At 41.7% G+C, this 16,571-nt stretch overlaps 1 protein-coding gene across 1 annotated transcript in view; it reads left to right on the top strand.

Annotated features, from left to right (window-relative positions):
* The first annotated feature begins 6,534 nt into the window (after positions 1 to 6,534).
* Positions 6,535 to 16,571, top strand: part of frzb (frizzled related protein) — a 13,346-nt gene continuing 3,309 nt past the window's right edge. Inside the window, exons 1-6 of the mRNA XM_084085157.1 lie at positions 6,535 to 7,104; positions 9,059 to 9,307; positions 13,091 to 13,126; positions 13,808 to 13,864; positions 14,273 to 14,338; positions 16,481 to 16,571. The exon at positions 16,481 to 16,571 is cut by the window's right edge and continues 114 nt beyond it. Of these exons, the coding sequence (XP_083941283.1) occupies positions 6,909 to 7,104; positions 9,059 to 9,307; positions 13,091 to 13,126; positions 13,808 to 13,864; positions 14,273 to 14,338; positions 16,481 to 16,571 (695 nt within the window). The 5' untranslated portion in view covers positions 6,535 to 6,908. The remainder of the gene's footprint in view (positions 7,105 to 9,058; positions 9,308 to 13,090; positions 13,127 to 13,807; positions 13,865 to 14,272; positions 14,339 to 16,480) is intronic.

The raw sequence follows: 16,571 nt of genomic DNA on the forward strand, positions 1-16,571 counted from the left end.
ATCGTTTGGATTGCTCAGGAAGGACACAGACCCAAGAGAATAGACAGACAGAAGTTAGTTACTCATCATTGATGTTTTATTAATGAATCCCTAATCTTAGTTACAATTAAATGTGAATCCCTAACCAATAACAGAAGTTATAAGACCAATATGAATTACCAATGTTTCAGCAGCAAGCAGAGCGCTCCGGACACCGAATATTGTTGAGAGTGAATACTAATGTTCATGTTGTGATTAATATACCGTAGTGCATCAGCACGTCCGCTTGGTCCATCAGTTCGTCGAACGATGGGGAGGTGCTCTGGGCCTCCTCCCATCTTGCCTTCAGGTCAGGTCGGGGCTCGCTGACTGCTAGGATGTCTGTCGCCATCGAACGACCCTCTCCATGGTAGTGGACATTCGTCATGCTTGGTGTTTGTGTTGGGTGACTGTGGAGGAGTGCAGGGGATGGGGTGCACGCGGATACGTGATCGCCAGCTCCGTTCAGATGAATGGTGGGAGCCATCAGAACAGCAGGCCGTGGCACAGGTCATCGTGCCATGACCGTCGAGGCTGTGTACAGAAATTGTTACATTGACATGAGACAGTTTTATAACCAAAAATGTACTCTCAAGTTTCTTTAAGTCTGTATAATAGGACTGTTTGATGGCAGAAAAGATAAGCATATTTTTGTACCGTTCAGGTTGCTTTTCAGCAGTGTTGTGATGTCAAAGGTTCCCATCAAAAGGTTCCGCACCATGGCGGTAGCGGAGCCGGACTGCTGGGCTGACTTCCAGGCCTCTTTATTGCAGAACACCCCAGAGTTCTTTACAACTTCAATCTGAAAAATAGTTTAGATTGCATTATTCTTTTACCGGCAAGAAACATGTTCATGTTTGGTTATGGTTACAAGACGACAATTCGTATTGATACCAATAATTAAAGAAAAAGTTGTTTTTTTCAACCTGGACTCTATTTACTTCCCCATTTACTTATCTCTAAAAGTTGAGATATTCATTTTTATTTTTTTCAATTGCTCCTGTTGGGAGTGAGGGACCGGCCAAACTGAAAGCCCAAAAGCTTGTTTCAATTCATTCATTAAGATGTCCTCAGACGAGTTCGCCAACGGTTTTGACAATCCAACGGTTTCGACAATTCTCTCATTCCGCCATTAGTCATGGTTTTATTTTACACGTGTGCACCTTTAGTTTTCCTAGTGTTTCCCGTCTTCCTTATAGACCAATTATTTGTTTACCAACATTGAGACTGAACACACAGGTGATTGTTTCATGCAATCAATTCCCAACATAGGGTGCGTTCGGAAATACAGCAATGAGCGCAGTCAGCGCACTGGCCAATACAAACTAATAGGCGCGTGCGCTCCGGTGCGCAATTTCCGAACACACCCTCGATGCTGGACCTGCGCGCGCAATACTGGTTCTTATCACCTGCAACCAGTGTGACGTCGTCTGTTAAGGGGTCTATTTAACCTGCCAGTCCTTTCATTAGCAAATGTTGTTCACCTGTACCCTGTTAGTGTTTTAGCCAATCCCAGTTTTAATTACCTATTGTCTTCACCTGTCACCAGTTACCTTGTGTGTATTTATCCCCCCATTTCCCAGTGATTGTTCTTCATCATTGTCACAGTGTTCAGTTGTATTGCTCCTGGGATGTTCCTTGTAGTAGATTCTCTCAGTGTGTCCCTGGTGTTTGAAATGTCCTTTTATAGTTCCTAGCAGTGTTGCCAGATGTATGATAATCTTACCCTCTGTACGATGTACGATCAATAATGCCAAAAAAGACTTTACAGATACTTTCGCCATATCACAAAAAGGTGTGTGAATTTATTAAATTCCCTGGCTGTTGATTTGGGATCCGGTTTGGCGTTTCAAAATAAGTCAGTAAATCTGACCGTAGATCTGTACTTGGAGGCATAAAAACACTGGTTGTGTCTTTCCAGTCCAGTTTCAGGCTTTCATTTGTGTAAGGTCTGATCCTCGCAACATATGTGATGCGTCTTTGTCACATAGGAGTTTCAAACAAGGTTGTTTCTTACAATAATAAGCAATGTTTTGCTCCGGTTGCGATCATTTTAAGCCTCCAGTATGATAATTTAACATTTCCCATCTGGCAACAGTGGTTCTTGGTGTTTTGTTCCTGCATGGTTTCCTCATGTTGGGTTTTTCTGATGAACCTCCTGCATTTGAACTGCTCTGCCTTGGCCTGTCTGTCACGCACTTGGGTCCTGTACACCCCTCAGCCTTGCACTGTGACAGAGAGTGTAGAAATGGAACCAAATGTTTTGGTTCCATTTGAACACTCTTGAGTTATGGGTGTCCTTGAAATTTAAAAGTTTGAGAATCAGTGCTTTAAGGCAGTGGTTCCCAACCCTTTTAGCTCAAGACCCAAAAGAGAAATCAGATGTTTGCCCGGGACCCAAACTAGTGAAAATAGTAGCCTTGGATAAATACTGTCAAAGATATATTTTCTTGAGTCTGACTTTTACTTTCGCATCTATGATGTCAAAATCGATAAAATACATCTATGATAGTCTTGATCCAAGGCTATGAAAATAGCAGATCTACAAGTAAGCGAGCAGATCTGCTATTTTCACTACTTCTTAAAGTTTGTTTCCTAATTTAGGGAATTTGTTTGATTATTTTTATTTTATTCATGAAAAAAAAAATGTTTTGCACATTGTGAAAAACTCATGACAATTTGTGATTTAAAAATTTTTTTTTTTAAAAGATAATGACAACAAAATGACCTATTGACCCACAAAAATGGATCCACGACCCACAAATGGGCCCGACCCAACGTTTGAGAACCAGTGTTTTAAGGTAATGGCAAGAAACACTGCGAGCCCACATAGAGCCAGTATGAGCAGGCGGTCTTGAAACGAGCAGCAGAAATCATTGCACACTCGCAGCATTCCCTCTTCCCTGAATCTGAACCTCTGTCATCAGTTAGAGGACTCCGTGTGCGTGCCAAAGTGCAAATCAAACCGCTTGAAGCTATCATTTGTTCCAGCCACCCCCCCTCCCACCCCCCTTCCATCAAGCTGCTCAAATCTAATGCTGGCAATGTGCAATAAAAGAAACACTTAGCACTTTTTGCACTTTAACTATTACAGTTTGTTTCTTTTTTTAAACCCACCGTGTCAATGTTAAATGTTTCTAAGATGTTTTTGTCAGATACTTCTCATGGTTGTATTTATTTGTGAAGCAATAGACTGAAGCAATACGTTTCCCCATCAGCGACAAAGTTTACCCTTAAAGGTGCAGTAAGTGAAATACATCTATTTTTAGTCTGTTTGTTAAAACACGTGTTAAATAGCTATATATCGTAGAGTCTTTGATCAGTGACACTGGTCTGCCTGTTTCTCCAGCTCTTTAGTAAACAGAAAATACATTTTCAGGTCAAAGTGCCAATTTAATCCAAACAGGAGAGACAACTCATTACAGGTTATAGGATACAAACAATTGAGTAGACAAAATTGGTGTAGTGGAACAACCGACCCAACTGAAAATATAGTTTTACAGGGATACTCCTGTTGCTGAACAAACACTTTTCCGTTGCTGTCGGGCAGAACCTCATATTTCTATATTTTACGTTTTTTCGTAAATTAACGTCCTACTTGATCATACTACAGCGTCACACAACAGCATCAAAAGTAGCAGATCTACAAGCGGAAAAATGTAACAGTTTTGGACATTTCCACCTGACAGAGAAGATATAGCAATGCTTATCAGAATAACAAAAAATTACTTTTGTTTTCAACCAAAAATAATATCACTAAAAGCACCATTAATCCTTAAATCAGATGGGAAATGGAATTATGATGTCAACAAGTCCAATTTGAAATCAAATCCTAAACCTCAAAAATCAAAAATGTGTGAGACTACTGATGATTCCCACCCCTATTGGTAGTGTTTTATTGATATGTTCTGTAGAACTATGACTACTTGCCCTACATACTGACTGTTATACAAGTAATATGTAGTGCTGTGTCTTCTATTAATACACATGTAATATGTAGTATGATGGCTACTATACACTACTGAATATAGCAGCTACTATGACTACAATTAATATGTAGTTATATGTGTATTATGACTTCTACTAGTAATATGTATTACTCGTTGGCTACTACTGTATACTGCTAATGTACTGCAGCACAGAGGACTGTTTGGAGTTTTTACTCGCTGGATTTAAGCTGTTTTAACTGAACAAATATTTGGAGGGAAGCACACACACACACACACGCACACGCACACGCACACATACACACGCACACACACACACACACACACACACACACACACACACACACACACACACACACACACACACACACACACACACACACACACACACACACACACACACACACACTTGTATTACTACTTTTGTGAGGACATCAACATCTTGTTCAGCAATAATGAATGACATTTTCTTTGAATTGCCAATGTTATGAAGCCGCCTCACCCGGAAGGCGAAAATGGCAGATCTACGATCTCACAATCTGTGAGCTTGTAGATCGGCTATTTCCGGTGCGCGCGACACCAGTGTGTAACTAAGTATAAATCAGGCCTCACTCTAACGTCTAACCCTAATCTCTCAAGACAGATTCAGCAGCCAGCAGCAAATAAATAAAAAAAAGTCTATTTATCAAATTCTAGTTTATTTTTGGGGACATTTGGCACTCACAAGTATAGTAATACATGTGTGTGTGTGTACACACACACACACACACACACACACACGCACGCACGCACACACACACACACACACACACACACACACACACACACACACACACACACACACACACACACACACACACACACACACACACACACACACACACACACACACACACACACACACACACACACACACACACACACACACACACTGGGTGGTGAAGATGGAGACATGGTAAGAGTGAGTTGTGTAAATGGATTGCTGTTGACTTTTCATCTAAATGGAATCAAAAAAAGAAGAGGGGAGATAACAGAAGAGAGAGGAGAGGAAACGGAGGATAGAAGGAGGGGGGATGGAAGGAGAGGAGAGGGAAGTAAGGAAAGCAGTGGTTAAAAGTAACTTACAGTAAGTAGGCCTCCTTTCTGCCCCTTGCTGTCGGGCAGAAACCTATTATCTCCATATTTTAACCTTTTTGTATTTTTTTCGTAAGTTAATGCCCTACTTGATCATACTACAGCGTCACACAAAAAGTATCAAAAGTATTAGATCAAGCTCACAACACGCCGCATTTTAAGCTTTAAAAGTAACCTTTTTGGACACATGAGGTTTCCACCTGACAGAGACAATTTACTCAAGTACTGTACTTACTTGAGTATTTTATTTATTTATTTTTTACTTCTACTCCACTACATCTCAGAGGCAAATATTGTACGTTTTACTCCATTTGACAGCTTTTAATTAGTTACTCTGTATATTTAGATTATTAATACATGTATTACAATATACATACATGTATATTAGCCTATGCATAGGCTAATATACCTTAACCATTTTAAGCCCCTTTTATCCTTGGGCTATTTTATAAATATTTGGTTACTTTTACTTTGATGCTGTATAAGTAGCCTATAAGCCTATTTTGATACCAATATTGTACTTTTACTCAGGTAAAAAAAATGCTATACAGAACTTTTGTGACAGAGTATTTTCATATTGTACTTGCAAGTAAAAAAATAACTCGAAAAAAATAACTCCTCAGAGCACAGGTCTCCTCTATAGGTCAGGTAGGTTATTGTGGGCCAGCAATGTTTGGAATTTGCCAATCAGGATAGAATATGAAAAATCTGATGGATCTGTTCTGATCACTTGACTATAGAGATAATGTGTACCGATTTGCGTGATGTTTTTTTTTGTAGGCTTAATATAAAAATCAGACGCTGCGTTCATGATTTGAGGCATTTTGTTCAAAACGGGCCACTCCTGCAAACTTAAGATGACAATCTTAGCCAATCAGGATGGAATATGAAAAATCGGACAGATCAGTCTTGATCACATGACTATAGAGATGCTGTTTAGCTACTGATTTGCGTGGGGCTATAAAAGACAGATGTGAAAAATGCAGGGCAGAGGTTTTTCCCTGGCCTCTAGGGAAAGTTTCACGTTTTCATGCAGATCAGTGCAGTTAGGTGAAAACGAGAATAGACCTGTTATATAGGAGTACATATCCAAAAATGTGTTTTGCAAAAATCGTCCTCCTGGTGGCGCTATAACAAACCGATCTGAAAAATTGGGGGCAGAGGTTCTGCCCTGGCATCCAGGGAGTGTGTGTGCACAGTTTCGCTGCCATGGGGCCAACGGTGCCGGAGATTAGCTGCTTGCAGACAGAGGGACACACAGACTGAACGGATGGACACTAGGGTGCAAAACATCGTCTCTGCCGCGAATTCGGCCTGGCGGAGACAATAATCTTCCACCCCTGGAGGAAAGTGGTTGGGTTGGGTCAGAGACCAGGAGGAGGGATGATGATGATGATGAAGGCTTTGGAATAAGAACCGCCCGCACGGAGGCGGAGAGACAGCTTTTATACCGGAGCAATGATCCAAAGAAAAACGCACAAATATTTTTGATATAAAAGAAAAAGGATCTCCAACAAAAAAAAAAACCTCATTCCTCCTGGTTTATGTAGAGCCTACAAGTCGACGTGATCGTCCGTTTTGTCCTCATCTTGAAGTGACAGAATTATATGATCTACCATTAAAACGAACAAAGAAGACACTGTTTCACTGAAAGTGGGGAACGTTTTGACTATTTTGCTTGAAAACGACTTTTTAAAACTCTTTTTTTTACCAACAGATCAGACAGAAGAAGTTTTTGTTTTGATCGGACTGAAGAAGTGCGGTTGTGATTGAGCTGTCATCATCATCATCATCATCATCATCATCATCATGATGTTGTGCCTGTGTGTGTGCGTGGTGTGGCTCTTCTCGTGCGCGCCGGGCGCGCAGGCTGCGTCCTGCGAGCCCGTGCGCATCCCGCTGTGTCGCTCCATGCCCTGGAACATGACCAAGATGCCCAACCACCTCCACCACAGCACCCAGGACAACGCTGTGCTGGCCATAGAGCAGTTTGAAGGACTGCTAGGTAAGAACATCTGTCTGTCTATCCAACTACCTTATTAACTATAACTAACTAAACTAACTATAGGGCTGGCCATAGAGCAGTTTGAAGGGCTGCTAGGTAAGAAGATCTGTCTGTCTGTCTGTCTGTCTGTCTGTCTGTCTGTCTGTCTGTCTGTCTGTCTGTCTGTCTGTCTGTCTGACTGACTGACTGACTGACTGACTGACTGACTGACTGACTGACTGACTGACTGACTGACTGACTGAATACTTTATTAACAGTTTGCAAAGTATAGCCTACAGTGGTATGATTATACAATGGTGCTAAAAGGAAAGCACAAAAACGCCCTATAAGGGCTTGTTTCCATTGTGGTCCTGTGTATTCAATTCATTGAGACTGACTGACTAATGCAGTTTGAAGGACTGATAAGTCTGTCTGTCTGTCTGTCTGTCTGTCTGTCTGTCTGTCTGTCTGTCTGTCTGAGTGACTGACTGACTGACTGACTTCAACTAATCAACTATACCAGAGGTTCTCAAAGTGGGGTCCGGGGACCCCCAGGGGTCCTTGAGGGAGTTCCAAGGGTTCCGCAGTTAAATGATAGATATAGTTAGGAACCAAATGAACCCTTATGGGTCTGTAACTCTGCGAGTGTACAAATGGAACCAAATTTGGTTTAATTTGTACACTCTCAGAGTAAAATAGAATATAAATTGGGGTCCCAGAATTATAAATGCCATTAAATGGGGGTCCGTAGCCTAATGCGTGTCAAACTGGGGGTCCTTGAAATTAAAATGGTTGAGAATCACTGCTGATTTACTGTCGTAAAAATCTTCTCTTATGGGGTCCCTGGCATATCTTTGAGTTTGTGAGTTTGTTATGAACCTGTCAGTTTATGGGTGTCTTAATTATTAACCTTACTTATGACGAGTGCCTTAATTACTATTACCCATCAGTTATACAGTAGCCCATGAGTCACATTACGACTATGCTGTTAGTTATGATGTATTAACCTGAGTTTTTGAATGATTAGCCCCTTAGTTATGAATGTCTTAATTATTAGCCCATTAGTTATACTGTCTTATTGACCTGTTTAGTTATGAGTGTTATATATTTGAGTATTAACGTGTTACGAGTTTCTTTTATTTATTAATCCATTGACAGTACAAACTTCTTCACATTTAATACACAGAGTCAGTAGAACCAGTCTTCTCGGTCACTGGGAGCTGCCCAGTACCATGATAGTTATTCAAAGCTTAAAAGGGTATAGGCACAATAAGCTAAGGCGTCAGCCTACACCTTTTTGGTCTATGTTTACAAAGATAACAAATGAAGGCATTGTATTGATTTGATTGTATTGATGACCACATTAAAAGTACTACCACCACGGTCTTCTACTGTCGGCCACTGGGAGCTGACAAGTACTCTATCAATATTCTACTGGTCAGTAGTACAACCACAGTCTTCTATACTGTCGGTCATGGGAGCTGACCAGTACAAACACAGTCTTCTACTGATGGTCACTGGGCTTCAGGTCCGTAATGAACAGTTTATGTGGATTTGTATGGTATGTCTCATTGTCTCTCTCTCTCTCTCTCTCTCTCTCTCTCTCTCTCTCTCTCTCTCTCTCTCTCTCTCTCTCTCTCTCTCTCTCTCTCTGTGTCTCTGTCACTACACAACCAACTGTTTAAGACAAATAGCAGCACCTTTTCAAATGTATTTAAAATAACACACACATTAAAATATATTTCAAGGTAGTTTCTCTGTGTACAGAAGTTCTATGGCCGAGATAAACTCTCTCTCCCTGTATTGTGTGTGTGTGTGTGTGTGTGTGTGTGTGTGTGTGTGTGTGTGTGTGTGTGTGTGTGTGTGTGTGTGTGTGTGTGTGTGTGTGTGTGTGTGTGTGTGTGTGTGTGTGTGTGTGTGTGTGTGTGTGTGTGTGTGTGTGTGTGTGCGTGTGTGTGTGCGTGCGTGCGTACAGGCACAGGCTGCAGCGCAGACCTGTTGTTCTTCCTGTGTGCGATGTACGCTCCCATCTGCACCATCGACTTCCAACATGAACCCATTAAACCCTGCAAGGCCGTGTGTGAGAGAGCCAGGTCCGGCTGTGAGCCGGTGATGAAGCGCTACAACCACACCTGGCCCGACAGCCTGGCCTGCTCCGAGCTGCCCGTCTACGACCGAGGAGTCTGCATCTCACCTGAAGCTATCGTCAAGGCTGACGGTCCAGGTACAGTGGTGGTAAAAGTTACTAACATTCTTTACTTAAGTAAAAGTATCAATACTGCAATGTAGACATACTCTGTTACAAGTAAAAGTCTGGAATTAAAAATGTACTTAAGTAAAGTACAAAAGTATTGGTATAAAAATGTACTTAAAGTACCAAAATTAAAACTACTCATTGTGCAGAATGTCCCATTTCACAAGTTCAAAATGTATAAAAGAAACCTTCTACAAGCTCACAATGCGTCGCGTTGCGACACAATGTGAGCTTGTAGATCGGCGGTCGAAATGTATATATGGTTGACGTGGTTAATGTATGTTTTGTGATAATAATCAAAATCTTCAAAGTAACTAGTAACTAAAGTTTTCAAATAATTGTAGTGTAGTAAAAGTACAATATTTGCCTCCGAGTTGTAGTGGAGTAGAAGTAAAAGTACAGAAAACTAGTCCAAAGTACAGTACTTGAGTAAATGTACTTTATTTTTTCCCCATAAATGAATGCCTTAGCCTACTTAGTTTATACTTTGTTGTGTGACAGTGTCATTCAAAAGTATAGCTGAAATAGCATATCTACAAGCTTGAGCTTGTAGACTGGATGTTTTCAAAGATTTTGAAAAGTGTTGAAAGAAATTGACCAATAATGACATGCCTAAAATAGGTTGTAAGTCGTTAAGTCTGTCTGTGGGTTTAATACATATTTAACCAAAGAAAACTAGAGCTTGCGAATAAATATTAAGTACATTGGATCCATTGGAACACTGCTGGTTCTTTTTTACATTTCATGAAAAGTGACCCACCCGACAGCGACGATATTAAAGTGATATTATTTCTATTAGTACTAGACTATTTGATAGTTTAAAGTAGCAGCAGTATTCACGAGTTTACAAACACTCCAAAACAGCAATACTGTAGACCACCAAAATGTCAGGCAGCTTGCATAATTATAATAAAAAATTATAATAATTTGGTCTCCAGTCTTTGGGGTATTTTTGTCACTGTATTTTTGCACATATACGTGAAATTTGTCCTCTGCATTTCGCCATCCTACGAGCAGTGGCGCTATTAATACAGTGCCCTAAGAGCAGATAGGGGTTGTGTTGCATAAAGTGATATGATATGCTGTATATTTGTTTGTTAAAATAAGTGATAAATAGCTCGGTATTGTGATAGTAATCATTGCTACAATATAGAGTATAACAGGGTCTCCCTGTGTCCCCATCTCTTTAGTAAACAGACATAATTATTTTCAGATTGGGAGACCAATTTTTGCCTATCAGGAGAGAGAACTCATACAGGAACAAGTGAAATTGGAAGTGATTTTAAAAAGTTTTTGAAAGGGAACATAACATTGAAACTGATAAATGGGTACTCTCTCCTGACTGGACAAATCTGAACATGTATTTATTTTCTGTTTACTAAAGAGCTGGAGAGACATTGAGACCCATGTTACTGAACACTCTATAGCAATGATTACTATCAGAAAATAGAGTGTTAACATTTTCACACACACAAAAAAAACTTTGTTTTAACCAAAAATAAATATCACTTGCACTACCGTCAAGTATTTTTCTCAGGGACACTTTCACACATAGACCAGCTAGGGCTGGGAACCGGGACCTTCTGTTTCCCGGACGGCCCTCTCTAGCCAGCTATGGCCGCCCTGAGCTGACCACACTCCAAAACAGCAATATACCGTTGACCACCAAAATGTCAGGCCGGCCTGCATGAGTTGAGTTGATTTGTAGTATACATTTATGGTGCTTAAGTATCTACATGTGCTTTCCTGGCGGTAAAACCACCGAGCGTGTCCATTTATGGCCAGAAGAACAGAGGTTCAACGCTGGGTAACTGACTAAAAGACGGCGGGGGACTGTAAAAAAGTACATTATTTTTGGATACTTATGACTTTCACTCCACTGTACTTTTTGAAAATGTTGCTACTTTTCTAGGAAGGGAAAAAGTACATTATAACTTAACAACACAATTTAAAATATAGTGAAAATAGCTGATCTACAAGTTCACAACGCATCTCAATGCGGAAAAGTCTTCTTCAGCTTTGATTTCAAATATCGCACACACGTAGCCACAATGCAAAGTAAATAAGTACGGAAGTAATTAGGTCGGAGAGGCTTATTGTCGGTATTAGCCGAGAATGCGGAAATCTACAGTATACTCGCTACAATGCGCTGGACCCCTGGGAGATGGATGGCTGACGTGGATCGCCACACCTACCGTCGGCGCCCAGTACTTAACCGCACGACTTGCCGGCCGCACCCAAGCCGTGCTACTCATACGCTGAGTTGATGGTGCCCGGGCTCAAACCCATGACCTTGTGGTCTAACGGCGAGAGCTCTACCGACTGAAAAAAGAAAAGTTCAGGTTATCAAGGGACACGTAATCTCACCCGATTTATAAAATGAGGAGAGGATAAGGAATACAGGTGTATTGTTTTAAGTCCAGTTTATACAGTAGTTCATCGCATGACGGTGTCAAACACTGAACATAGGAGTGTTCAGTGCTTGAACTGAGTGAACTGAACACTCAGTTACTCACTGAACTGAGTAAGCAGAGGCTTGAATATCGGTTATGTTCGCTCATGCGGACTACAGGGAGGAGTGTCCTCCAATCAAACACCTGCACCAGTAGGAGCGAGAATTATTATTATTATTGTTGTTGTTATTATTGCTATTATTACTATTATTATTATTATTTTGTAATAAAACAACATTGCATAAAACAATGCGTCCAATAAAACAACATCTTCATATAAAAAGTCTGAAAAAAAGAAAAACCCAGCTTAGTCTCGAGTACAGTCTTATCAGAAAACAAATAACATGAGGAGAGAGAGACATGGGCAAATTCTATTTATAAGGCCAGAAACCAGACATTCCTTGCTCCAGATAAACTACTAAAAACAAACAGGCCACGAATAGAGGTGGAATCTCATACTGTAGGTGCATTAAACATTAATTCTTCAAAATAAATAAATATATCATTTGCAAGTCAAACAAAAAACATTTGCATACATGCACACGCACGCACGCACGCACGCGAGCACACACGCACGCACGCACGCACGCACGCACGCACGCACGCACGCACGCACGCACACACACACACACACACACACACACACACACACACACACACACACACACACACACACACACACACACACACACCTGGGTTCTCTCCTGGACAGCAGTGTGGGCCAACAAACACAAGAGTAAAGTGTTCATGGGAAGGAAGCCAGCAGGGGATTGAGTCCTTGTTGTTGAGCTAGTGCCCCCTGCTGGTTAACGACGGTATCTGATCAGCAGAGGACAGTGGAAGAGGTGAAGATACCGTAAACCTGTGTGGTTCTCAAAGTGGGGTCCGGTGACCCCTTGGGGTCCTTGAGGGGGCTCGAGGGGATCCCCAGCAAAATAAGTTAATATAGCTGTTTAACCACTCTAGCCCTTTTTTTACTTAGGCTATTTGAAAACAGCCGTCTTCACAAGCTCAAAACGCAAGCTTGTAGATCTTCTATTTTCTAAAGATTTTGAACGATTGGAAATTATTTTTGAAAAGTTTTAACAACACAATCTTCTCTTATGGGGTCTCAGCAAAAGTTTTTCATAAGGGGGAGTCGCATCCTAAAACATATACATTTAGGGGTCCATGACATGAAAAAGTTTGAGAACCACTGGCATTTTTTTGGCATTATGTTTTATAATTTAATAATTATCTGTGAAAAATATTCTGAATGAATGAATACTATTAGTGAAGTGACAATGTCTTTCTGTCTCAGATCCGTACTACCAGGACCCATCCAGGTGTAACCCAGGTGAGTGTGACCTTTTGACCTCATATCATGCCTACAGCTAGCATCCTCCCTCCGCACCAATGTACTGTAGGGTGTGACAAACACTCTGATTGGCTGGAGAAGATATCAATCAATTATATGACTCTCAAGATCTCAATACCTGTAGTGACTGAACATCTACTGTAGTGTAGTGTTCAGGTGAGCAGGTAGGGTTGGATTACTGACCAATCATTGGGCAGTGGTTCTCAAAGTGGGGTTCCAAACGGAAGTACCGGAATAAGCGGAATTTGGCGGAGGTACCGCCCAAGGAAATGACGTAGACTGGAGGCTTTACGAATCTGCTCACATTCTCTGTGAATGAAACAAGTGTTGTGACTGGTCGAAAATGATTGTTTCTGTGGGGAGGTACATACGACGGAAGTCCCGCCCTAGACACTCTCTGTATTAGGTTGTGACCAGGCTTTTCTCCTCGGGAGAAAAGGCGGGGATCAAGGCTATTACGTTAGCAATCTAACCTGTAGCAGGATGAAGCTAATCTATCTCACCATGTCCATATCCTATAGTTTGGATTAGATTAGTTTACTGTCATCATGTCTGTATTATTTATTTATTTTAAGCAGCTTGTCCCTCCCCACAACCAAACAAAAATACAAGTCCTTTTGCCAGGGATATAATTACGTTCTGTTCTCCATTCTTTTCCAGAATCCAGTCCAGACTTTCCCATGGACTCCCACAACCTGCATTGTAAAGGGCCCAACGGTAACCAATCAATAGATCATTCAATCTGTGTGTTGTCGCTTGTCGGGTGGAAACCTTGTATGTCTAAAACCTGTTACTATTCAGGAAATGGACAACATTAACCTGTGTATCAATGGATCCAATGTAGTTATCGTTTAGTCACAAGCTCTTGTTAATACTCTTAATTGGTTTAGAATTTATGTTTTGCACGTGGATGAATCCATTCATCCACGTGCGGGTGACTGGTTTGGCTGTAACAGAACAGATGAAGAAGATTTGTACAGAAGGTCTATGCCATCACTGCTATATTATACACTGTGTGTGTGTGTGTGTGTGTGTGTGTGTGTGTGTGTGTGTGTGTGTGTGTGTGTGTGTGTGTGTGTGTGTGTGTGTGTGTGTGTGTGTGTGTGTGTGTGTGTGTGTGTGTAGATGGGTGTAAATGTAAAGCAGTTAGACTGGCGCTGAAGACCTATCTGAAGAACAACTACAACTATGGTAAGTGACATATTTTCCTTTGGTAACGCATGTCGAGGAATAACATGTGTTGACAAGACAACACGCAGCAGTTCAGCAGTATGGTTGCCAGATGGAAGCTGGTGGAATGGTGTTTGATACATGCTGTAAGCCAACTGGTATCGCTTGCCTGGCCGTGGCCCGAGCCAGTGGTGTGAACAGTTTGTGGCTGGGGTGATGAGTGTCCTTGATGATCCATTGGTAAATGTACGATGAATGTTCCCACATTTCCCAGGTAATGTAGACATTTCACTTCTTACCGGTTGACATTGCCATGGTAACTTATGTTGCACACCTAACCTGCTCTGTTGGAGATAAGACATCAACACGTATAAAAGTGCCATACTGTGTATTCTAGAGCACCTTTCACACATGCACTGTAAACTGGAAGTTATCCAGACATTAATCGGTGGGGCTCTATGTGTGAACGCATATGTCCGACTGAGTAGTACCTGACATGCAGCGGACTGTACACTGCCCGCTCCCTTGAGTCAAGTGTGTTTAATATCCGACCAAGCCGACCAAAACGACTCAGTGTGCGAACGGACAAGGTAATAGTCCGGTGAATTTACATTGAGTGAGTGGGTGTGTTGGTGATGTTTTTATTGTCGAGGAGAGAGGAGCCTCCCCTCCCCTCCCGGAGGTGTTTGGAGAGAGAGATACGCTCACTGAAAACCAGTTAATTCATTCAACAGTTTTTATTACCGTTTGAGTCGGAAATATTCGCATATTGAACTTCCGTGATCAGTGGCTCATAAATGAAACATTGTTAAAGCACAAGCAACACCTCTTTCCTTTTGTAGTAATGTGGGCAACAAGCCACTGCTCATTTTGGTTGTAACTCATCTACATTAGGCCTACAATGGTACGAAAGACGTGTCTTTTGTGTGTGGGCGCATCAATGGGAGACTGCATGTCAAGCCATTCAACTCATCCGTCCAGTGGAAGGAAATGAATAAAAAAGATTCGATCCTTGCATCTCCCTCATGCTGTTAAGTGGGAGTAGCTAATGCGCCTACCATACGCTGCCCCTAGCTTAATCAAACAGACAATTTACAGTTATGTCAGAACACATCTGAAACGGACATTGCCCTGTTGCGTTCTACATGTGTGAAAGGCCAACGCCGGACCAATGTCCTGACCTGATTCACTGGACATTTTCCAGAGTGCTTATGTGAGAGTGGCCTTGGATTCCTGTGGTCTCTAGAATCTCCCGTGGAAGCGTCTCGTTAGTTTTGGTCCAGGGAGGCGGGCTCCCTCTCTATGTTTAAGAGTAGGTTTGAAACTTCCTGCCTGCGGATTGTGGGTTTCCATGGCTGGTTATTATAGCTGTTATTGTTATCTTTGCGTCCCCCCACCCCACCCACCCACCCTCTCCCTCTCTCTTCTCTCTCTCAACTGGTCAAGGCATGACCGCCCACCTAGATCTAAGATCTACGATCTACTCAAGGTTTCTTCCTTTAAAAGGGGAGTTTTTTCCCTCGCCACCTCCGCCAAGCACTTGCTAATGGGGGGATTGTTGGGTCTCTGTATGTGTAGAGCTGTCTCTACATGTAAGTGTCGTTGAGACAACATGTTGTGATTTTGCACTATATAAACACAATTATATAACTGTAGAGTCAATCTACAAACCAGTTGGTCCTCAGCTAAATGTTTCATAGTCAAGAACTGAATGGACCCTTATCAGAGACACACAGAGAGTGAATGGAACCAAATGGACTGGACCCTTACGGGTCCATTTGGTACCATTAGTAGTAGTATACTCTCGGAGTTATTAGGGGTCCGTGGCTTAGTGCAAGGGTTGCCAAACCTTTCAGTCCACGACTCCCAAAATAATCATATTTGAACTGGGACCCCCCACCCTGACAATTACTTGGAATTGTAGGCATTACATTTAGTGTTCCACGGATAAATGTTCTACAATCTACAAGCTTGTAGAACAACAAGCTCACAAGGCACAATTTGGCCAATTTGATATTAAGAAGGTCTTAAAAGTCCTTAAATTGCCACTTTAAAAATGTACAGAAACCCTGTATTCACTTATACTGTATGTTGGTTTGTTTACTGTCACCGGTTCTACAGTATCAAATACAACATGTATTTTGTTTCTCTCGTCTCCTCAAGTAATCAGAGCCAGGGTCCGGGAGGTGAGGAGCAGGGGTCACGACCTCTCTGCTGTGGTGGAGGTGAGGGAGGTGTTAAAGTCCTCGTTGGT

Source organism: Gymnoscopelus microlampas (assembly GCF_963454915.1).
Source record: "Gymnoscopelus microlampas genome assembly, chromosome: 17".
Lineage (NCBI taxonomy): Eukaryota > Metazoa > Chordata > Actinopteri > Myctophiformes > Myctophidae > Gymnoscopelus > Gymnoscopelus microlampas.